This window comes from Corvus brachyrhynchos, unplaced genomic scaffold, assembly GCF_000691975.1.
Source record: "Corvus brachyrhynchos isolate BGI_N302 unplaced genomic scaffold, ASM69197v1 scaffold279, whole genome shotgun sequence".
Taxonomy (NCBI): Eukaryota; Metazoa; Chordata; class Aves; order Passeriformes; family Corvidae; genus Corvus; species Corvus brachyrhynchos.
This window is the reverse complement of record NW_008246060.1, coordinates 5,167,653-5,192,446: the sequence shown is the minus strand read 5'-3', so window position 1 is coordinate 5,192,446 and position 24,794 is coordinate 5,167,653. Positions and strand designations below refer to the sequence as shown.

The following is a 24,794-nucleotide window of genomic DNA, read 5'->3' as shown; positions in this document are numbered from 1 at the left end:
TGCACTGTCTTAGAAAAATGCCTCTAATGTTATTTCATAGGTGAAAATGTAGTTGAAATTTTACGCAGTGAACTATTTGATTATCAAGAGTATTCAGAATGAATATTGTAATATGAAACTTTAAAATTATCATGAAGAGTAGACAGGGAACCTGCAGGAGGAAGGCACATAATGTGCAACTAAGATTGAACCTGCAGAGTTGATGGCTTTTGTTCCAGCTGAAGGTGCCACATTTTTTCATTCTCTGCATTTATTCTTGTGTATTCGGGCCTTTTCTGATGTATGGATAGACATGGCCAGATCTTTATGGAGGGGAAAGTTGATAAACCCGATAATGTTACTGTTTAGGTTCAGCAAGAAGTCAGATAGGACCCAGAGATGTTGTCACTAAGCTACTCTTGGCACTTGTGTTTCCTCCTATAACTTCGCTTATGTCCCTCTCTTCTTTATTGTATACTTTACCATAGAGAAGAGGGTAAGCTGAACTCTGATCTTGTTTTGAGTATCAGTACCTAAAACCTTCTATTTCTCCCAGAAAATGCATTTGATACGTCTTACGTTTTCCAACAAATATTTCCCTTCATAGATCCACGCAGAAAAAAAAAGGGTGATAGTTATAAGAGCTTTCTGATTTGTCTCTTTAAAATTAGAGATGTGATGGCCTTATAACCTTATTACTCTGGCATCTGGAGTCTCCAAAGCTTTTACTCACACTTGCTGGTGACATTGCAGTTGATGTTCGCAAACTAACTCATAAACCAGCTAACCTCATACACGAGGCATGAACGGAATGACTGCCAGTGCTTCTCTTTTATTTTGCTAAATTACTTCAGCCAATAAAGAAAAAAAATTATATGCTTTTTGAGCAAATTTTTGTTCTGTTAGGTGGCAGAAGTGTGAAATATGCAGATTTTTTCAGGCTTTGCCCAAAATGTGTTCTGCCATGTCTTTTGATTCAGTTTCAATATCACATGTTATTGAGTGCTGATCATCCTAACAGTGACATTTTCCTGGAATGTCACCTCCAGAAGATCTGTGGCCAACATCCTTGATTGCACAAACAAAGCTTGCTGACAGTAAAAAGGACTGAGCCTTGGTAGCTGAGAAAACTTAATTAGTCAAGTAGACTGAAAGAGAGCTTTTTAACATGGTGTTTAGAAAAAAATCACATCAATAAAATCAGCTGTAGTGATAGCTACAGTTGGCAGTTGGCAGTTTTTCATTGAAATGATATTCTGGTGGATAAAGCTGCACAAGAAAAACTTTTATTTTGGTAAAAAGATATTAAATTGAAATTTAGAATTTTTCAACTGGCCTGAAGGGTTTGACAAGATAATTTAAAAAACACCACAATATTGACCTGTTTTAATATCTTCTGCCTTGTATTGTGGGTCAGGTTCTCATATATTTCCTGTGCATGGTGGTCCTGAGGGACTGGAGTGCAACTGGAGGAATTTATTCAGTGGGATACACAATATGCTTAACAACTGGTGCAGAGAAAGAAATTGAGAACTAGGATTGCAGTGAATATAGAACAGGGAAATAGGTTTCAATACTGGAATGGATGAGATCTGCAAAGCATTTTTCCAAGGATTCCACTTTGTCAAAACATTTTCCTTGAATTAAAAATGTCTAAACAAAATGTTTTGACACTGCTCAACTTAGATTTTGCTCTGTGGAAAAGCAGCTCATTTTATGAGGAAATCAGACTTCCTGGTTTCTCGTATGGTAGCAGTTCTAGATTTTTCTCAAGTCCAGCCATCACACCTCCTTTAACTATATCCATGAATTAATGTAATGTTTCAGATGAGAGAATTTCTTGGGCTGCTTCTGGAAAGGCAAGCGTTCTCCTAGGGGAAGGATTCTATTGTAACAGTGGAATTGGTTCTGAAAGGGTTCTAGAACACCCATGTTTTGCATTTGAGTGGTCCTGTGCAGCGTTGGTAAATCATTACGCCAGGAGCGCTCTAACTCAGAAGCATTTTACTAGTGAGCTGCTGGAACAAAGGAAGGCTATATTAAAGTATGCATTGGGGATTTTGGTTATTATAAATTGCATTCTTTGAAATCTCATTTAGAACCAGGAACTAAAATGATGTTGGAAGGCTCAAAGGATTAATTCTTTCTGAACAATAGACTGTCACTGATCACTCTGTAAAGTAATTATACTAAATTTAATTATAATACAAGTGCATTGTATGATAGTCATAGTGTGCCCAAAAGAGGGTTTGAAAAGGTGCCTCACAAGCATATGGCCTAGTTCTGGGAGCACAGTGGCAAATTACAGATGTTGTAATTGAGTACAACTTAATATCAGGCTTTCTTAATTAAAGGTTTGGGGTTGTATGGGGTGCATTCTGGCTGGCACACTTTGCTTTTCAACATCATCAGCATAATGGAACATATGAACTCTCCCCTTTTTATAGGTTCTGCTAAAAGCCCTTATGACTTCCAGTGGCATTAATGTACTTAAACCAATTCCAGTATCACTCTAGTGGTGAAACCAGGAGTAATCAAATTGTTACAGTAGTGGAAGAACAACGGCTCCTCATTCTGATATTTCAGCTGCAGGAACTGCACATATGTCAATATATCATATGCTGATGCTATTTCATAATAATCCTCTCATGAAAACCTAAGGCTTCTACTTCACCATTTCAGTCTCCTCTCCTCACTTTTCCATCCATCTTCCTGTTTGATTTGGACTAGTTATGGAAATATTCCCCCTTGAACTATAAAATGAAGCACTGCTCCTGTTTCCAATTCCACCCTGGTGGCAGGCTGGAGCCTAAGGCACTCCCTAAACTGAAGGAGCCACCTGGGTCACAGCCTTAACAGAACCAGTCCAAATTTAGAGTGGTGTTAAGATGCTTGGCCAGAATGCTTTCTTGGCAGTGACAGAAAGCTGTGTAAGTCATACATAAACAAATGAAGTGAGTGCCAATGCTTGGGAAGCAGTTCCACAGCTGGAATGGCATGGTGTGCAGTAAGCCTGAGAAGTTTCATGCTCACGTTGTGTTAGGGCAAGTATCCTGGGAGAAAGCTGACAAGATCTAGAGCAGATATCAGGAATTATGAGGCAGGAATGGTGGCAGTTAAAGGTAGATCCTGTCGGTTTGTGTTGCTACATAGAAGGTGTTGATTATGAAGCAACAAAAAGGGTTTGGAGCACAGGTCAGCTCAAACAAAATGAGTGCAGATCTGTTGAAGTTCCTAAATATATTCACAGCAGGCTTCAATTTAGCTTTGCACTTCCATGGAAAAAGTTAAAAATAGAAAATCTGTGAAGAGCAAGAAAGCCAGTATAATATGCCTTCTTCTTTTCCTTTTTACCTTATTTCTTTCATATGCAGCTACTTTGTTACCTAGGAAGTCTGGTTAAAATATGGGTCTGGTTACATCTATTTGGCTTAACAGTGTGATAGCCTGGAACACGTTAATAGCGAGTCTGCTGTGGCAATTTATTGAAATTGAAATGATTTGATCATTGAAATGATTATCAGATCCTAAGCCATATCTGCCAGAGACGGGAAGAGTGTCAGTTTATTTTATTGAAGAATATTGAATGTGAAATCTTGCGTCAGCTGTAGTGTCAGCACTTTGTCCAGCATCCACTAAGTGACCTTTATGTGCCTGTGAAGAAATCTGTGTTGATATGGCGGGCTGTTAGGAGGACAGGGGTGATGTGCTGGTGGCTGTCATTGTTTGATGTGATTGCTGGTCTCTTAGTCTTGTGAGACTCCTTAACCAAAAGGTTCTGACATATTGCTGTGCAGCCCATTATACAAATAAGCTTTGGTTCTCTTTGATTTTCTGTGTGCACATGCAGCCTCTGTAATGTTGCCAGACTAACACAGCCCGAAGTCCTCATGAAAGTCATTAACATCAGATTTATTCACATTAACAGCAAACTCCTGTTTTGAGAGATCTGATATTCTTTCTCCTAACTGATGCAGCACCAATTCAAGACCAGGAGATTTGGCATAAGGAGATAGAAACATCCCAAAAGAACAAGTAACTAGGTTTAAAAACTATGAAAACTAGTTAGGAGTATTGAGAAAAATATTTTCACCCCTGTAAGTTTTTTAAAATTGTAGCTCTCTATAGTGACTGTGACATTTAGTACTGAAAGGCAATTTAAACTCACCCAGATTCTTATGAGGGATAGCTGCACATGCTTCTTTATGCCTATGTATATACTTATATATCTGTCTACATATATCATGTATATAATACATATATATTTAATGACAGCTGTGTTTCCTAAAGGAGAGATGAAGAAATGCCATTTTTATGACAGCCCTAGGTGAATGTGGGAAGGGGTATATTTTTACAGGAGTACATTTTAGCTGATTCATTTATGATCTTAGATTTAGCCTGTGTTGCTCAGCAGGGTGAAGGAAAGGTCACCCACTGGGGGAGCTATCTCTAATACGCCTTTTAAAGGACCTCCTGAAGAGTTGCATCTTGTCACTCTGGGATGCAGGGTCTGTGACCTGGGTACCCAAACCATCTTTCTTAGCCAGGCTTTTCAATATGTTCTGGATGAGAAACAGTCAAATCTTTCTCCCTTCCTGAATTCTAAAAGTGAGTGTGTACTTGTGCTGGTACCAGCCTGACAGCCCTCAGTGTAGGAGGCCTTCTTCTGCTTCTGAGCAATGAACAGATGTAGTTTTTTTATGGTCTGAGCTGCCAGTTCTGGAAGGACCTCAGTTACTGGAGTTTCTTCCCAGTCCTTGACCGTGACAATTTTGTAGGTCCATCAGAGCACAGATTCTCAACTGTCAACTTGGCAGTGCTAATTAGCAGCGTTTTATGAACATCTCCCGGGCTGATGTGATGATTGTATTTGTCACCCATTCACTCATCCCTCCCGGCAGCTGCTGCAGTTTGAAGTCTGCAGTGAGGCTCATTGTCAGTCCCTAATGCAGGCCCTGAGAGTTCAGTAATGAGCAAGGTTTCACTCGAGTATCACGAGCTCCTAAGTTGATGGACAGCCAGCAGACTGTAGGGCCTTTGAGCAATCAGTGCTTGTCCCCAGCCTGCTTCAAAGCAGCTGGGTATATTTTGCCATGGAGATGTGGACAAACACACATAATTATTAACACACTGTTAATTTTGTTTCCTTAAATTAATTTGATTTTTGAGCAAAGTCTGTAGCCTTCAGACATTCTGGGATCTATAAGGCAATTCTATGAGTTACAAAAAAAATCCACATTGGCTGGACCACTTTTATAGGCCTGATGGACTTAATGGAAACAGAAACAGTGGAAATTCAGCAATTGCTGCAAATTCCCATTAACTTTATGAAAAGTTGCAGGCATCAATTACAAACAAATTGTTTTACTGTAGACCTAGTGAGAGGAGGGGGATTACTGCAGGCTCATAGTTCCTACTTTGTATGTACCACCTTCTGCTTGTGCAAGGGAAGGGATTTAGGAAGAGTTCCCAGCAAATACAATGGAGGGTGTTATCATTTTTTTCTAATAAATGAAAGTGCTTTTTTTTCCCCAAGAAACATTAAATAATTCTACATTTTACTGTGCATATAGTAGGTAAAATTTTATTTTCCATTTCCTAAGTATATATTATCTAAATGTATACAATTTCTGTTGGTGACATTTGCTTTCTACTTTCCTTGTTCAGCTGTTTCTGCTTTTTAATGCTGAAATGCAGTGTTGAAGAATTTTAAGACAACTTTTCTAAGATCGTTTTAAAATACAGGCTTAATAATGCACTCAAACATTGCCTTTCCTAAGTCAGTTTTCCAATTTTCCATGGTCTGATTTTTAGTCTGTAATTTGGATTGGGTTGGATTATTTGTGATTTTTATTTCTTTTCCCCTTTCAAAAAATTCATGAAAGAACTAGAAAAGATGTAAGAGGAAAAAGGGTGACTAGAGATATCAGATTGCTTCTATATGAAGAGACATACAGGCCACAATTTTTCGGCTCAGTGAGCAGACAAAAGGAGGGAGTGTGTCTAGGTGCTTAGGAAATAAAAGAGATTAAAAGGTGAAATGGGAACAATTATTCATTTTTTCTCATAATGGAAACCTAGATGATACTTAATAAAATGAACTGGTAGGCGGCTTACAACCTATAGGAAGAAGTACAGTTTTGGAGACTGCCTGCTTATATTTTGAAATTCATTGCCACACAATGTGTGGAAGAGAGAAGTTTAAATGGACTCGGAAGACCTTAGGAAAATGAATGTCTGATGGGTCCACTGAGGAAATAGTCTTTATATTGCATTAAGGAGATATTTCTCACACTTTGAATTTCATGAGAGGGAATACTGATTTTTTCTTTAAATGTATAAATGGCTGGATAACAATCACCATAGCAACAGAAAGAATATCAGGTTAAGGCAGTAAGAAAGGGATTTAATGAATGTAACGTGTGTGGTTTTTTCCTCCTCAGATATGTTTGTGGTCATTCTTTGCCATATTTCCACATCCATATTTCTCTGAGGGCATTGCCCATTTTACCCGTAATTCTGCGTACAAATGCTCTGCTGTTCATTGTTGAAGAACCACCTGCCCTGCAGTGACCAAGAGCCATTTAGAGTGCAGGAATAAATCTTGTAATGTTTTAAGGTAGGGTGATCTTCAAATGAGGTCTGACCACCAGGTCATTCCCAGAGAGCTGCTGCCTTTCCCTCAGCAGAGATTCTGCTGCTTATCTGTGGCCCTCCATGGACCCAAAGTTTCTCTCCCTCCGCTGAGAAGTTTGGACCACGCATAAATCATGTCTTGTTTTCTAATCTGATCAGCTTTGACCTTTCTAGAAGCTTTTCTCAAGACTTGGAAAACAACAACGCATCAGGTGCTATATTAAATAAGCTCTGTAGTAATTACATAAACCTACTAAATTATTGAATCCTCCTAAACAAATGATGTAGGGCACTCTAATAAAGCTTCCTGGAGATCAGTGTTTATTTTTAAAGCTGCAATAAGGAATCTGAAAGGAGAGCCTTTAAGCATTACACATAGTACAAGCTGTATTTCTTACCTGCTTTTATTTCTTACCTTTGACTACTTTGCTGAAATTACCACATCCTTTCTACTGATGGAGTTTTGCTGGTGCGTGGAGCTGGGGAAATGTATTTACTACTGTAATCTTTCTTATATACCCTATGTGCACTGTCTGTCACTGTGCAAAATTGCTCAGAAGTTCTGATTGTCCAGTATTTTTTTAAAAAGCTAAAAATTCTCCTGAATGTTGATTTGAAGCAGGGAAAAATGAAGTAGGGCAATAGTAGTAAGAAAAAGGTTTGTAGACAGTAACATGGACAAATATTTTTCATGCTTACCACAGCTTCTGCATGAAGACTGTGCAAAGATGAGCTAAGTGTATTGTTATATTCCTTGTGAATACTTAGCAACTGGTACATAGTTTATATAAACTATAATATCTGTGGATCTGGTGTTTGTATATTCTCTGCTAATTGGCTTTGTGAGCAAGCTGATTTTATTTGCCTTACAAAACCTGTTCTATGTATGTAACAAAGCCCAAGGGATAAATATATTTTTGAAAGCTGTCTCAATATAGCTTGTTGTTAATTAAAACCATTAAATGCCTGTCATTACAGAGAAGAAAATTCATGTTTTCCTTGATACTATCTACAGTTCTTCTGTTTCTTGGAGAGGCAATTATCCATTACCTAACACCAAGTTATGGTTTTTTCACTCAGTGGCTTTTGTTGTAGAGGAAAAAAATCTGCAATTTGTTGAAGCCATTTTGTGTCACTTTCTATGAGAAGCAAGGATAAATACGAAGTCATATGGTAAAGATCAAAATAAGGGAAAGTTCAGTAAAAATGGAACTTTTAAATTTATTACAAGAATTTTCAGTGTTCCATTCATGTGGATGTAGATTCCAGTGCCAATAACCAGAGCTGGTCAAAATTCACTTGAAATCTTTAGCAGGGATTTTTACTGGGGGTTTTTACATGGGGTTTTTACTGATGCCAAGAGAGAGTACTAGCTTGTCTTAACAGCAATTCTGTTAATATATTATTAGTTTTTTAATTGTTTTTTTTTAAGTACCAATATTTCATCTAAGACTTTGACCTCTTTGTGTTTAAGTTTTGAATTTGGTTTATAAATTACATTTATGAATCCATCTATGAGGATATCTTTTTCTCTAGAACATTGTCCTTGCTATATCAAGGCCACCAAAATATCATGAGGTAATTAGATAATACCAATACTTATTTTTTCAATGAGTTTCTACAAAAAATTGCTCTTGATGTTGTGGAACGTTTCAAAAGTGTCTGGAGTTTGAGAGAAGAGCAGTTTTCAATATAGGATTGAGAACTGGCTTGATAGGTGATACCCAGGAGTGGGTTGAACTTTGCTTTCATTCTGAGATGACTCAGTGCCTTTAACCAGAATCAGAAAGTGAATTCATGCTGGCCAAGCTTCAGAAGGTGAAAATCACAGCTGGTGAAATCACACCGTGGTCTGTGCCTCAGGAGCCAGGCTAGGAAAAGTTTTGTTGTTAGAACTGCAGAAATATGGATGGGTTTCTTGAATGTGAGACATCAAAAGCATTCAGCTCAGGAAATGTCCAAGAAATCCAGTGAAGAATTGCAAAAAAAAGAGCAATTTTGACACAACCCATTGTAGTGTGCCGATTAATTCCTACGTGCAGAGCTCTCGCATAAAAGGACTGGAAAAAATAGGTCCTGACAGCTGTCCAGCTGCACAAGCCTCTCTTGCTCTCCCTCCCAAGTAAAATCTCAGAACATCACAACAGGGAGTTATTTGGTTACTACACTCCACAGAGCAGGACAAGAACCTATAGGAAATCAACATGAATTTATATTTGTTGTTAGATCCAACTTTTCAATGATGACTTTGTTTTGTTTACAAACAGTCTGCTGAGTTCACTATTGCATAAATAACGAGGATAGTTCTGCTCTCAAAAGCTAGTAATTGGCCACAAAAAAGCACTTGGAAGCTTTGAAAACAATCTGTTCTCTGTGTGAAATGGATTTGTTTCCATTTTACCTACACATGATGAGAAATGGTAAAGGGAATTGGTTCAGTTTTGCCCACAAGCAGCTACTCTTGAGCTACCTGATGTTCAGTAATTTGCCATAGCATTCAGAGTATCCTTGGAGTCCAGGATGTGTTGGATCTCACTGGACAATGACGTTGTCTTTTAAACTGCAGGAAAAAGAAGAGGAGCTTGTTTGTCTTTCAAACAGGTAACCCAGTGGCAATGTTTTTTAGCCAGTTAACTTGTGACATCTGTTGAGGACTTTATACCTGGATTGGTCTAACTTTTATGATTACTTATCAGTTCTAATTTTATGCTTGGAGACTTGGTTGTTCATATCAAAGGGTAATTTACAATGCCCCTGGAAGTGCCTGATTCAGCAGTACCTTGGGTACTCACAGTTAATTTATTTGACCCTTAAAAGAATTGTGGTGATGCACACACGTCTTTTGCTATAGCAATGCTGCCATCTGATTCAGCAACAGCACTGTGGCACATTGTTTGTATCTTAATGCCTTGAAAAGTGACAAAAGTGCAGATGAACAGGGGTGGAAGGTTCCTGCCTGCTTTTCAAGAGAGAAGCCTGTGAGAGTCTAGTAGAAAATACCTCCAATTTGTTTTCAACACCTTCTTCGCCGCATTTTGATTTTATGTCAAGGAAATGAAATACAAAAATTTGGGGACAGAGTAATACTTCCCTGCACTTCATAAAGAAGCCATCAGAGGATAAGATTCTTGTTTATATTGTTTTCATCACTCTCATGATTGCTTCATTTAGTATTACATCTTTCTCAGTGTCTGTGTTGCTGCACTAATAGCATCAGCATGTTGCAGTCACTGCTCCTTCAAAGACTAGTATTAATTGAAGCAATTTATTCTAGAAGAGCTGAAGATGGCCTATTTATACTTTTATATAATGAATTACAGAATGCATTTATCTTGTCATGTCCTTTCAACTCCTTTTTCTGCCAAGTGTGGATTTGCTCCCCTGGCCGTGCGTTGCCCAGGCTCAGCACAGTAGAACACAGGTGTTTTCTGTGTTGCATAAGAGGTCAGAGATGCTCACCAGCTATCACAACATGTAAAGAGGAGCAACCCTGACCTGGTATCAATGCTCCTTCATTACCTGCTAGCACAATAATGTCTCATTCTGCCACATAATGGAGCACTATCTTGTTTCAGCAAGAGATCATTCTCGTAATTTATGTCTGTCAACGTAATATTAAATGTGATGTATGTGCAATATAAAGTATGTGGTGCTGATCCATTCCCAAGAGGTGTAAGAAGTCTGACACTGTGTTAATAAAACCTATAGGGTTACAGAAAACTATTGCTTCAATTCTGCATGAAACTTCTCAGTCACAATTCTGCAGAAAGCAGTATGTGAGAATACCTTGACTTCTTTAATATTAGTAGTAGAAGGCATAATGTGTCTAATTTTCATTTATGTTGTAGAGCTCTATTATATGTAAAATAGCTGGCTTTTAATAGTATGGTCATTACATTTAGTTGAATTGATCTTTGGCTAATGAAAAACATAAAGGAAAATATTTCCTCTCACATCAAAATATTTGATATTCTCTGCAATGAAGGACCATAAAAATAGTAGAGCAAGATACTGCTGAGTTATGGTAGGTGGGGTCAAAATTGTTAGCTGCAGTGAATGGCAGAATTCGTAGAGTAAGACCTGAAAAAATACACAGGCTTCTTGAGAATAAGGATATTAATGCTGAAATAGCTCTACCAAAGCCTCTGTCCTCCGAAATTATCCCCACAGTTTTGGGTTAGCTAATGTAGTTTTCCCCCTCTAGGTTCTCCCTATTTATTATGTATTGTAAATGACATGGAGAGGGAGACTCTATATCCTAGACTCTAGTTATTCTCTAGATAATAGCAGTTAAATACTATAATTGATCTTAAACTGCAAAAATATACTTCTGATACTAATTTGCACTTTGTTTCAATGCAGTGTAATTTTTTGTATTTTGCATTGGTTTTGAGCTGTTTGAATTAATTTGAAATTTTTATTCCAACTTGTGTAAATTCTCCGCTTGTTGCTGTGCAGCTTCTTGCCAAAGTGCATGTTGTTGGCACAACTGGAGATTTGTTTTCTTAAATTCTAAATCAGAGTTTCATGGGACTATCTACACGGTGGGGACTCCGTTAGTGCTGCTTTTCTCTGTTAATTGTGAGCCCATTCCCTCACATGGCTTGAAGGGCATTATGCTGCTTCAAGGGCAGACTTCATGTGCCATCCTAGTCCTAGACATTTGCTATTTGTCTCGCTGGCTGCTCAGGCGAGCAGTGGTGTATATCTGTTTCCTTAGATATGTCAGTTCAGGTCAATTGCTCTTTCCTGCTCCAATCCCTCCTTCAGCGTTCTTGAACTTTCTCTATTTTCTATTCTAGGTCTATGCTCAATTAACTTTATAGAAGTGTGACTCTCGGGACCCAGTGGTGTTACGTAGGCTTGCGAAGTTAACGGTTGTAGGCTGGAACCTCAAATTGCTCCTGTGCGCTTTTGATGGAATTTCTCTCTGGCAGAGTTCTAGGAATGGCTTTGTTTCAGCAGTGGGGAATGGATTTTTCTTTTGGAGATGAAAGCAGCTGACGTTTTCAAGTATTCAGGAATTATGACATTCTTTGAAAAGACTACGCCAATACCTTTTAACTCTGTGGATAATATGCCCCTATACCAGCATTAAAGATGGCAATCTATCCACTCACCTGAGAAATGGCAAACTGAGGACGTCACAGGTTAAATCTTGCATGCTGGGACTTGTATGAAATTGTTCCATATAGGACAAAACCATCCTAATCACCTTTGGCTGGGATCCAGCATTATGTGGAAAAATTGTTTAGATCTGATATCTCTGGTGAATTCAAAAACCACCAGAGTGTTCTCTGATTTCCTTTATATATGTACTTCCTCAAATCCTAGATGTGCCAAGCCTTTCCCATGAAAAATTGTTTGGCTTAGAAATACGGAAAAAATCCCTGCCTTTTTATCTATTTCTCATTTTACAGTCTGCATTGAGAACGAATAAATGTTTCTAGGAAACAATTTGTATTTCATGTGAAAGGGTCTCTGTAGATTACAAGAAGTTTGCAGCAGTAGTTCTGTTGCCTTATATCTAGTTTTGTTTCTAATTTTCCCATTTCTTACTTATCATTATCTTAAATATTCACAGTTGCATCTTTCATCCTTTTTGTATGAACTGAATTCTCCGTCACAGTAGTAGTTGTCCTGTTCTCCCTTGATATTCTTCCAGCATGCCCAACTCTTGTTAGACAGATGCTTAACACAGTGTTAAGGCTGTACATCCTTCTCAGCTGTGTTGTGGCTGCTCTGTTCAGCCTGTGCCATGAGATGTGGAGTCCAGGACCACACTGGTGCTTTTGAAGCAGTACCGTTTTACAAGCTCATCATCATTTACATCTCACCATCACCCTGCACAACTTGTTCATGAATTTCTGTGCTTTTTTCTTCAGTTGAAGTATCTCTATTTCCCATTTTTCTGTTCCATAAGTGTTCACTTCTACTTATGCAAGATGCATATTTTTGTGCCATGTCGGAGTTCTTACCACTCCCATTTCTTTTTCTAACTGCACTAGTCTGACATATTTTCAGTACTCCCCAGTTTTGAGATGTCTTTGCATCTTAGCCATTTTAATATTAGTAATTTCCTATTTCCTGTTCCAAAACGTAAAAAAGTTATTAAGTCAAGATCTTAATATTGACTTGCTCTAAGCTACACAGAACTTTTCTCCTCATCTTGATACATCATTCTTCATTGTTCCATAGAAGCTAGTCTGTAAATCATGTGATATTGTCCTTATTCGGGAAACAAATTGCCCTAGTTGAGGGTTCATAAGACCTCATATCAAATAACACTAAAATTCAGATACAAGCATATTGTCCTCTTCATTTCAGCCACCTATGTACTGAAAAACTGCAGTACTATTGAAGAAGCAGTCAAGTGTTTCCAGAATGACTTGGTAATTTTTAGGTCTTACTGCCTCATGCTCATTCTCCTGTGATTCTCTGGAGAAATTTTATTATCATTGATACAGCATCATAAATTTGCAAAAAAAATTGCACTAAAATGGGAAAAATTGGCATTCTTCTCCCTGAATATCTTGAATTCTTAAAGGCCCATTAAAGCATCAACAGCCATCTATGTCCTTCACTGTCCTGCACACAAAACCAGGGTCCTCTTGGAGAAGCAGCAGTGATGAGGCTCTCTCTCTTTCATTTTTGTAACTTTATGCAGCTTTCCATGATGTCCCTGTCCTTCTCTGACCTTTTATCAAATAGATACAATCCTTACGGTGCCACTTAATGGCAAACTGAGATTCTTGAGCATTGAACAGGATGGCATAAAATTTTCACCCAAAAGATTGGGAGTTTATGTATCAATTGAGACTTGGTTCTTAATCCTCTGCTTCACAGTTTTAACATGTTTTGGAGTGTGGCTATGGGTGCACAAGTATTCCAGTCACACTGCAATTATTTGGAAGCAAGATACATTTTTAATACAAACAAATGCAAAATATCAGAATAGAATATCCAGATGTAGATGACTGGCTGGTATTTCACTGCAAACAGGGTTGAGTTATGCTGGACCACAGAATGTATCTTAAATCAGTTCATCTGGTGATCTTGTCCAGTATCTTATCCCTATATTGACTATAAGCTTGTGTTTTCGAGTAGAAATGTTAGAATATTCCTAATAATTATGTAGCTCTGATGGAAATGAATTGCGTCAGTGTTTGGATTTGCTTGCGAGTAAGAGATTTAATACCTTTTCTGTTTCTGAATCCTGTTTTATATTACTGTGGATTACACAAATGCGAAAGAGTTTTTAACTACTACTACTACTACTACTACTACTAGTGCTACTACTAATTCAAACTGTTAGTCCTACTACTACCTTGTTGTGAATGGCAGCAAATTCTGTAGATTACTGTTATACTGCATTTGAAAAGGAATTGTGGACTTAAATTTGGTTTAGCATTTAAATGAATTTCCTTTTATTCCTTAGAACTGCAACAGAGGAGTGTCCAATTTACTCCATTTATTTAACGGCCTGCTCCCTTATTTCATGATTGTCTCCTGTAAACGTTAATTTTCTTGTTTATGTGTTGTTTTATTAATCAGGTTCTCTTAAAATCTGCTTTTAGCCATGTTGCAAGGCTTGCAAAGGGAATGAGGTACCAACATGTAAAATACATGTACATGGTACAGGGACACCATATTTGACATAAATTCTGTTGACTTCAAGCTTAAGAAACAAGTTGTCATTGAACTGCAATCTGTTTGAGTCCAATTTTAATCTAAAAGCATTTTTAGACTGTGAGTGGCATAGATTAACTTATTTAACTCCATGGACAGAACAGCTTTCGTATTCACAGATAATGTGCTCTGGTTGATGTGGGTGTCTTTGTCTCCTGGTGTGAGAACTGCCTGTCTTGCACTCTTTTAATTTTCCTCTCTCTTAGAAGTTTTTCAGATTTCAAGTCAGAGGTTCCCAAATTTACTTTCTTTGGATAGTGTAACCTTAGTTCCATAGAAGTCACCCAATCAAAGTTTTTGGGTTTTGGTAAAATAGAAGATGTATACTCTGGATAGATGGTAACCATTTCAAACATTAATATACTTCTGCTGAAAATTACCTTTTTTAATTTCTTATGCGAATCACGTTTTCCCTGAAAAGTAGATCATGTTTAGGATGGTGTCATACTTAAAATGGTGTTAGATAGCAGTGACATGCATTATTTGGACAGTAACTACTGCATCATGAACTAAAATAGTGTAGATAATCACATTCAATACTGTGATAGAAACATTAAACACTTTATTTGCTAATGTCTGTTTTCAACTGAATTTACTAGCAGTTTGGGATAATTTGCATCTCCATTTGGTTGAGCCTGTGACAGACATTTGTTTTGCTTGTGTTTTGAGTAAGTGTCTTTGTTTCATCCTGCATTGCTTGTGGAGGGTGAAAACAATGTTAAAATTGTGATTTTTCTCTCTCCGAACCTTTCCTTGCAGTTCTAGTTGAAAATGCAATAAATATTGACAAAAATTGGAAGCATGTTTTGAATCAGAATTTTCCAACAAATTACTTTTTTGTCTGAATTCCACATTTGTTTCCTCTGGGTAGTCTTTACTGGATGATTTAGCTTCTGCTCTATGGCTAGAACTAGAGGATTCCCAGCAACAGGGCTGTTTTAGAAAGAGAAGCTGGAAGCTTTAAGCTGAAAATCTTTCATAAAGTAGCTGATTTCAAAACTTGAACTCACATAACCAGGTGACTTGAGAATCAAAAAATCGCACCCAGACTGCTATTAAATACATGTTCCAGAGACCATTGATTTTTTTTTTTTTTAAACACATCCTGCAAGTGCTGATTCTGCAAGCAGTTGTTTCTCATAATCAGATCTAAAAGCCCTTTATCTCCTATCAGCTGATGGCTGTGCTATAACCTTTGGCTCCAGACTTCTGGTAGGAAATTTGTACGTATTTCTACAAAGAATGAAACTCTAATGGCCTAACACCATTACTCATGGTGTGTAACAGTGCTGGAAATTAGTTTCTCAGGAGCTGATCATGACAGGTCAGCTGTCACAAATTGATATACATATCTGTAAATACATCAGTCCTATAAACAAAATTCTGTCTGCAAGACATAGAAGATAAAATTGGCACAGTTCTTAACAAATGAAGTGTTCCAATGCACGAGGATGCACAGGGAAAATCCCTTCGGGAAATGGTTTCCCTTATGTTCCATTTATGATTTTTATCTGTACAGTTTGCTTCTAAGAGACTGGAAAGTTTATGCCTCCATAGAGAACACTCTGGTGTACTGTTCTGAAGCAAAATATGCTCCTTCTCCTTGCACTTACCCCTGCTGCATGAAAGAAGAATCTTTGCCTGCTCCTTTTGAAAAAAAAGAATAAATTTATGGGTTTGCACTGTCTTGTCTCCAGTATATTTTGGAACCCTTTGAGGTAGTGCAGAATGTGAAACATAGGGTATTCAAGAAGTCTACGGCCCTTATATGAAAGCAGATTTTGAAAGGTGTGGGAGAAGGAATTGATATGTCAGTCCACCAGTGGTGAAGAAATAACATGAATGTATTACATTTCCCATTTTTTAATGACTATTTAATCATCACCTGTAGATTTTGCAAGCCATTTTGGCAAAAATATTAATCATATGCCTAGAACAAGGGAAGAAGGCTTAAACAGTGAGCTTTCTTTACAGATTTGAGACACAACAGATACTACACACACCTGCACTGATCTTTGAAGTCTGTTGAACCGTGCTGATTTATGTCAAAGGAAAGATCTGTCCATTTGGTTTGGCGGTAGCAAGGGCTGAGGAACATCTGGACATGTTTCAGAACAAGCATCTAAATTCAAATTCAAAAGATACCATGGCTACAGGTATTTATCTGTCTGTGTTGCTACAGCCACTGGATATGCAGACACTCCTCTGTCACTCTAACCTGCCATCACAGGAGGACAGTGTGCAATCTGAGACATTTTAGCTTCCAGGAGTGTCATTAGAAAGCTGAATATTATTCATTCATTCTCCTCCTCCATCCTCCAGGTCATCTGGATGAGAGGAGGAGTACTTTAAGTCTTTCCTCTCCTGTGTCTCAGCTTTCAAGGTTTAGTGACTATGGAATAATTTTCATCATTTGTGATAGTTGCTGAATATTCACTGAGTGTCTTGTTTTTTTCTAGTTCCCTGTTTATCAGTTTAGTGCAACAAAACAAAAATAAAACTATACAGCTCTCTTCCATCACATTTTATTTGTTGATTTGATTTGTGAGGCTTCAGGATAAAGCTGAAGTCATAGAAATAAATCATGTAAGACATCTACCCATGGGCGTTTTCATTGAAATAAGTTCTTTCCAACAAGATTTTGACTTGTTACATGAAAATTAGCTTCTGGCAGGAGGAATCCATATTTCACAGATCTTGGACTGTGTTTAGTTTCTACAGGGCATGCCTTCAGCTAACAACATTGCTTCCAAATATGTGAGCATAGTATTGGTGTTTAAGAGTAGAGCTGAAAAGAAGAAGAAGAAAACACTTTCTACTTGGTACTATTTATGTCTCTTCTGAGCAAAATGACACTGTGGATTCTGTTTGAAGGCAAAAAGAGTGTCTGACTGCTGCTGCTGCTGCTCAGGAGCATATTTAGTTTGAATAATCCAAAGGTCACTTAAGATTGACTTTTCTATTGAACCTGCTCTATTGAATTGGACTGTATTTCTCTTCAGAAAATGCAGTAAATTTGATTTTTAAAATGATACATTTAATTGGAAAATAAAATATTTCGATGTAGTGTCCCAGGGAGATATCCTGAAAACGTGCATCTGGGTGCATCTGGGTGCATCTGGTAGATGCTTGAAGTAGTGGTAGATATGAGATAGTTGTTCATCAGGAGCCTGGGAGCTCAAGATGCTGTTACTGTTTTAGAGATGAGGTAGAAGTAGGGCAACAAAGAAAATAGGACTTAAGATAGGAGTTGAAAAAAATACGTGTTGAGACAGTTTGACAGTGTAGAACCTGTGTCAAGAATTTATGAATGTAGGTGAGCTAAAACACTGTGGAAACAAGGTTGGTCTTTGATAAACATAGGGAATTATTTGAAAATAGACAGGAATCTGAGCAGAGAGAGAAATCTGGGATAGTGCCACCACAGGTAATCCTGAGGACTCTCAGGCAATATAAACTTACCGAAGAGACATGTAATCTCAGAACGAACTGAGTGAAGTAATATGACAAATACTACAGATAATAGAGCATTTATATTGCATGCATCAATGAAAATACATTCAGGCAAGGTACTTGTTTATGTCTGTCCTCTGAATTGCACTAATTCTGACTCTACACTGAAAACGGCCGCACACCTCTCAGCCTCTCTGTATCAGCTCTGGATTGGGTCAAGCTGCTGTTAAATGTTTTGTAAATGCTAAAGATTGCTGCCTGGCAGTGCTTCAGACTCTCTGTACTTTCTGTTCCAGTTGGCGACGTGGGACTCTGAGAAAGGACTGAATGGCAGCCTCCAAGAGCGACGTCTGGGCAACGACTTACAAGGAGTGACACTCAAAGTGGTGACTGTGTTGGTATGATCCTTTCTGAGTTCAGGAAACAAAATGCTCAAAATAAAAAGGATCTGACTGAATATTTTGGGCACTTCCCGCAGTGTTTTCCCCTATCATTTTCAGTTCTGTATTTTTAGATGATCAGTTACATAAGCAAAGAAGATCGATGATGGCCTTTTATTATTTTATGTGAAGCTGTGCAGTGTCAGTGATAGAGAGCATTTGTTTGTTTGCTTATGCTGTTTTTCTGCATTGTAATTCCTAGCAGGCATCAAACCAGCACAGGGCCTGAGTGCACAGGGGTGTATTCCAGATACCATGCTCCAGCTTGGATAGGCAGTTTTCAGCATTTCATGGATTTTAAGATCAGATGGGCCAATTATGATAATCTAATCTTGGCTCTTGTACACTGCAGGCTGTAAAATTTAATCAAGTGTTTCCTGCATCAAGCTCATAAATTCCCATTGAGATAAACTATATCTTTTAGAATGGTGTCATCTTTCCAAAAAAATCATTACGCTTTTGGAATTACTCTCTGTAAGACTCTGGAGTGGTAAAGAGCTCCTCTCAGGCAAGTGCTACATTAGGGGCAAATTGGGGCAAATTAGGGCTTGAATGCATTCCTGGCTAAGGTATTGTTATCTGCAGATTGCAGAATATGAGGTCTTTTTTTGTTTGTTTTTAATTCTCTTTTTCTGAATCATGGTACTAATAGGGAGTACCTAAGAGTACATATGTACATGAAAGCACTCCCTCCAGCCCCCAGTTTTCTTTCCTCAATTTATGCTGTTGCTGGTGTGAGAGGTGAGCAGATCCCTTCTGTGACAGGCTAAAAAGGCAGCCAACTGCAGTGGCCATGCCACCAACATCCCTGGGATTCCCCTGCAGACCCATCCCCAGCAGAAAACATACCACAAAATGCTGCATTTCCTTGGTCCCAAAACAGACTTCTGAAATTAAAATACTCCAGAAACCAGTACCCATGAAGGTTATTCTCTGAATTTTCAAAATTTTAAATGTTCACAAAATTGCTGTGGTTTTAGCTTGTGTTTCAGTATGTTTCCTGGATAAAAGATTAGGCCTTGTATGTAAAAGATGGCTTTCTAAATCTGGGGTTGAATTTCTTCTGGAGTCTTTGCCTCGTCTCAAGAACTATGGAAAAACCAAGGCTATGAATAGGGCTCAAGTGCTGAGGCAGTGGTGCCTGGTTGGGAAGCTTCACAGTATCCCACATGACATAAAATTTTTGCCTCAGAAGGTTATGAGTGTCTCAAAATTTGCTCCAAGTTGTCCAGAATTAACTCAGAAAACACCCTTTTGCTCAGAGAATCAAACTAAAAATCTTGTTTCAAGTGTCAGTTAAGATACTGTTTTGTTCTCAGGAAGAACCTTTTGTGATGGTGGCAGAGAACATCCTTGGGCAGCCAAAACGATATAAAGGATTTTCCATTGACGTCCTGGATGCACTGGCCAAGAATTTGGGCTTCAAGTATGAGATATATCAAGCTCCTGATGGCAAATATGGACACCAGCTCCAAAACAGCTCCTGGAATGGCATGATCGGAGAACTCATCAATAAGGTACACAGAGAAGAAGTTGCATTTAAAAAAATTACAAGAGAATGAATTAGGATGAAGGCAGCAGTGCAGAATGCTTCTGAGCTATGGATGGTTTGAGTGTGATATAAACTGCAATTTAAGACCCTGTATACAGGATAGGAACTAGACAATCTCTTGTTTTATTTGCTTCCAGCTGCTCTCAACATAAATTATATTGGTGTAAATCTAAGTGTTTACATTGCTATAAGAGTAGAGGTCATGTTTGTGTGTGTGAGGGAATGACTATAGAAAATAGAGAAAAAATAAAATATTCTCCATAAAATATTAACTACTAGTATTTTATTTTTGTCATTATGTCTTTGAAACTTTTTTGTAGATGGGACCTTATTTCTGTCATTCTGTGACAATGTATTTGATAATGATCCATGAGTAATGATAATGAGTTTGGCACCCAAACAGGAAAAGTAGCCCCAGTAACAGGGGATCAGAATTTAGACTGGTCTCAAGATCATTCATTCATTTAAAACAGAGAGGACCAAATTTCTTAATTAAAGTATGACAAATCCAGGAGTAAGTTAATTGAACTCCGTTTAAGTAAATGGGTAGCGTTTGTAGGTTAGAATCTCCCAGAGAATTAAATAAGTGTATTTTGTTCATGTTCTCGCAATCTGACATGGGACAAGCGTTAATCAAGAAGAAGAGTCAAAGGAATTAATATCTCATGTTGCTGCTTTTTGTAGAAAAGCTTACTCTTCTGCAGTGGAGTTACTAGTGAAAGTGAAAGCTTTCTCATTATCTAGTTAGCAGGCGGATCAGTATCTGTAAGGAGATGTTTAGGAAGAAATAGAAGCAATTAAAGCAATAGCAAACATGTGTGTGATAATGGGATGATCTTGGTTGGCACCAGGGAACATAAAGAATTTTTAACTTATTTTGCATTGACATAAACTGTTTGAATTTCATTGATTTAAAAATAAGGTAAGAAATCCTGTTAAATTTCTTTGGAAATTGCTTTCTTTGAAGCAATAAAGTATCTATTATTGTATTTTTTAGATGGTATTTCTGCTACCATTTGTTCCACAGACTCTAAAGGATTTCAAAGCAAACCTCCCTCATCTAATATTTGCTTTACATTCCCAACACAATTAGAGATAGGAAATGGAATGTATATTCTGTTTTTTTTAAGAAAACTCTTTTTATTAAGACAGAAAATATTGAAAATCTAATTGAAGCTCTTCAAAAGCTTTGGGAATCTTATTTATTAACTCCTATCTTACCCTTCATCAAGTGTACATACTCTTTAAGGATTATCTACATACAAAACCTGCTTGTTTTAAATATTGAAGTCAAAGCAGTTTCAGGAACAAAGTTGCCGTTGTGCATTCTTCCTGTTACGAGCTTTTTCCATCACTTTATTCATTTTAAAAAATAAACAAAATCTTCTCCCCAGCTGTCATATGAAATCTCTTCATGAATATGGAAAGTTGGCAATTCTGCAGGGAGAAAAACAAACATTAGCTCTTCCCACCCTGCTATCAAATACACAAGCTAAGTAAATGGTGTTTCTTTATTGCTTACAGTGCACTGGGTTAATACGGTTTGGAGCTTTAGGCCTCCTTTGGAAAAGAAGCGAGGGATAAAGGTTAACAAGCTGCCCTTCTTCCAGAAAGGAGTCAAGGTCATGCTTTCTGTTCAAGAGTACCTTGACAGGTTGTGTTCCATTGCTCTTCTTTAGACCAGTGCAATTAACTAATGTTTTCCTGGTGAAAACTGATTCTGGTTTTATTTTTAGACAATTTATATAAATGCATCTAAATGTGTTAAGTTACAGAAAGAAATGCATGGAGTCACTTGGTTCTTAAAAAGCTTCTCCTTAAGGCTCTCGCAGCCCAAACTCCTGGTGGCAGGGAGCGATGTGATGCGTTGTGTTTGCCTTGCAGAGGGCAGACCTGGCCATCTCAGCCATCACCATAACACCCGAACGGGAGAGCGTGGTGGACTTCAGCAAGCGCTACATGGACTATTCCGTGGGGATCTTGATCAAAAAGCCTGAGGAGAAAATCAACATCTTCTCTCTCTTCGCTCCTTTCGACTTCGCGGTGTGGGCCTGCATTGCGGCGGCCATCCCGATTGTTGCCCCAGCCGAGCCCCTCGGTGTCCTCCACCCTGCACAGCGCCATCTGGGTGGTGTACGGGGCCTTTGTCCAGCAAGGTACTCACCCCCTCCCCAGCACCACTGGCGGCCTCCAGAAAGCTCTGCCTTGGGGGCAGCGGGTCAGGACAGGTCAGTCCTGCCCAGGATGGGCTAAAGGTGAAAGAGAAGGCCCATATGGGGAGGTAATGTGTTTTATTAGCCCAGCTGATCAAAAGTGAGAAAGGTAGGCAAGTTTGGAGGTTTATGTCTTTTTTTTATGCCTTTTCTCTCTCGCAGTAACTCCAGAAAAAGCACTAGCAGGCTTTTCCTCTTTGGGAAAATTGTTACACTAGAGATAAACTCCAGTGGTGCCTGGTACAGAATTGCAACACTTCTCCAGCTCTGAAACTAGCACCCTTTTAATTGTTTCAATTTAATTTATAAATAGAAATAGAAATGTATATGTTTTTGAACTCACGTGAGACAGTTCATCTCTTGGTTGTTTGAACTGAGTATGTAACTAACTTTACACTCAGGAATCTCTAAGCATAGGACTAATCCTACTGAATTCAGTAGGACTGCTGCCATTAACAAAGTTACTTTTGTAACTAATTGTTTACAAAATCTGCCCGTGCAGTTTTGGTGCCATATCTATAATGTTAGTTGTATTCTTGGAAGGCAGGTTGTATTGAATGCTGATATATGGGTAAGTTGTTAACTTTTTTTTTTTTTTTTTCTCATTGTGATTGTACGTTTCTAAAGCTTCAGCTGGAAAATCCATCCTATTGCTGTGAAACTTGGTCCCTCATCTCATTAAGGTGGCAGCCCTGATGGGTTTAAGTGCAGTAAGATATAATCAGCACAAACATATGCTGAAGTAACTAGGACCAGCTCTGTGCTAAGGTTTAGTCTCCAACAATGCTCAAGCATAACTCTTCTTGAAGACCGCTGGAAAGAAATCTTTGCATGATTTGAAATCTTGTAAAGAGTAACAAGTAATGACACTAATGCTTCAGTCTTTGCAGAATTAAATACAGCAAAGATAGCACACAAACCATTAGGCATTTCCGTGGGGCTTTTTTTCCAATTCTAAAAGGGTAATTGAAAACAGAATATTACAATATTCTGAGCACTGTAATGATTTAATTCCTGCATATTCGTTGTGCTTCACCATTCAACTTTATTTAAAACATTTTTCATGTTCTTTAGATTGATCCTCAATAATTCTCAAGGGAAATATTTTGGAAGATGATTTTGTAGAACACTGTCTGGGGCAAGAGGTTGACTGGCGAAAATACTTGCGCATTATCAGCCTTGACAGAAGCAGTGCTTTTCCCACAGTGAAAGGGCAGACTGAAGGGGAAGCAGAAAGGAACTCCAACAAAGTTTAACATTACAGGGCACAGGGGGTGATTGTAAATAGGAGCTGCTGAGAGACCCTACTTTCCTCTGTTTATTTGCAGGGGGTGAATCCACTGTCAATTCTGTGGCGATGCGCATTGTAATGGGAAGCTGGTGGCTCTTCACTCTCATTGTGTGCTCTTCCTACACAGCGAATTTAGCAGCATTTCTCACAGTATCAAGGATGGATAATCCCATAAGGTAAGAGTCTCTTCTTAACACAAAGCTGGAAACCTGGATTTCACAGGAAGGTATTATCCATTTGCGCACTCATTCTTGCAAGAAGGAGAAAACTCTCTAATAAAATACTCTGCTTATTTGCAGTGGCTGTTTTTCTCTGCTCTCCCCTTCTTCACCTTCACTCCAACAGCCCCCAAGCAGTTTTGATGGGGGGAACAATGGCACTTTAATTCTGTATTTTTCCAGAAGACAGGTCTTTCATGTCCTACTGGTTGGGTGGTTGTAATTTGTGTGTGTGTAACTTGGGGTTTTTTTCAGCAAATTTAAAGGCTAAAGGCTTTCACTTTTTTTCTCACAAGACGAGGACAAAATTTTCACCTTCACACTGGTGTGGAGTACTGGGAGGGTCACTGGCCTTTCACACCCAGTGCTGACCAGGTTAGAGCCTGATAGCTCATGTTTGATGTGATGGGGATGGAGTGGAGCAGTGGCAGTGCAACACAGGCTCTCCTCCTAGAAAGTGCTGAGCCAAGGATTTCAGGTGTTAGAGGGTGACACAGTTAAGCTGCTGCTCTCATTTGGGATTGCATTGGGAAGACTGGCACTGAATGTTTGTGCTCACTTCCTGAAACAGAAGAATTGTCACTGAGGTGAGGCGGGCACTTGAAAAAATGCTTTTGCCTTCTCTGTGATTTCTGCACAGGAGGACATAAGTGCATTTCTTCTAAACATGAGTTCAACAGAATTTCCAATTTTTAGCTTGTCAATGTGTACTTGCAGGTAATGTAATGCTTTGTGTGGATATAGCATCATCATCATCATAGTAATAAAACCAAGCAAAACTATTACAGACTTTGATTTTAAATTCACTTTCTGTTAGTTGGACCATAATAAATGGGTCTTAACAGTAAAAGAAATAAGTACTCCAAGTAATTTCTGGAAGCAGGATGAGAAACTGTGTAGAATAAAACTAACTGTGTGTGAGACTTGCATGTATTGGGAATAAGGTTAAGCTCTGAATAAATTGCTCTTGAAAAGCAGGACACAAATAGTTATCCAGAAAGCTTGAATAATGATATTCTTAAAAATTTCTGAAGGTTCTATTTCTTTCATTGCAGAAGAAATTTTCTGTTTGGTCTAATCAGCACTTTCCAAAACTCAGCAAAGTTCAGAGGAGGACAAAAGTTGGAGTGTAATTACGTGAGGAATCTGCAAAGAAAGAGGTTTAAGAGCAAAACTATGAATTTTTAGAGGAGGCCTTTGAGTCTGAGCTGTTACAACATTTACAAGGGGTTTTAATTCCCCTTCTTATTAACATGAAAGGACATTGCTAAGAATCTTGAGGAGGAGAGAAGTTACTTGGTAAAGGAACTGCTTGGGATTGTT

The 24,794-nt window shown here is 38.3% G+C and overlaps 1 protein-coding gene across 1 annotated transcript in view; it reads left to right on the top strand.

Annotated features, from left to right (window-relative positions):
- GRID1 (glutamate ionotropic receptor delta type subunit 1) overlaps positions 1-24,794 on the top strand; it is a 513,295-nt gene that overhangs the window by 439,411 nt on the left and 49,090 nt on the right. Inside the window, 5 exon segments of the mRNA XM_017746337.1 lie at positions 18,054-18,155; positions 19,517-19,714; positions 21,634-21,830; positions 21,832-21,905; positions 23,291-23,429. Coding sequence (XP_017601826.1) covers positions 18,054-18,155; positions 19,517-19,714; positions 21,634-21,830; positions 21,832-21,905; positions 23,291-23,429 — 710 coding nt within the window.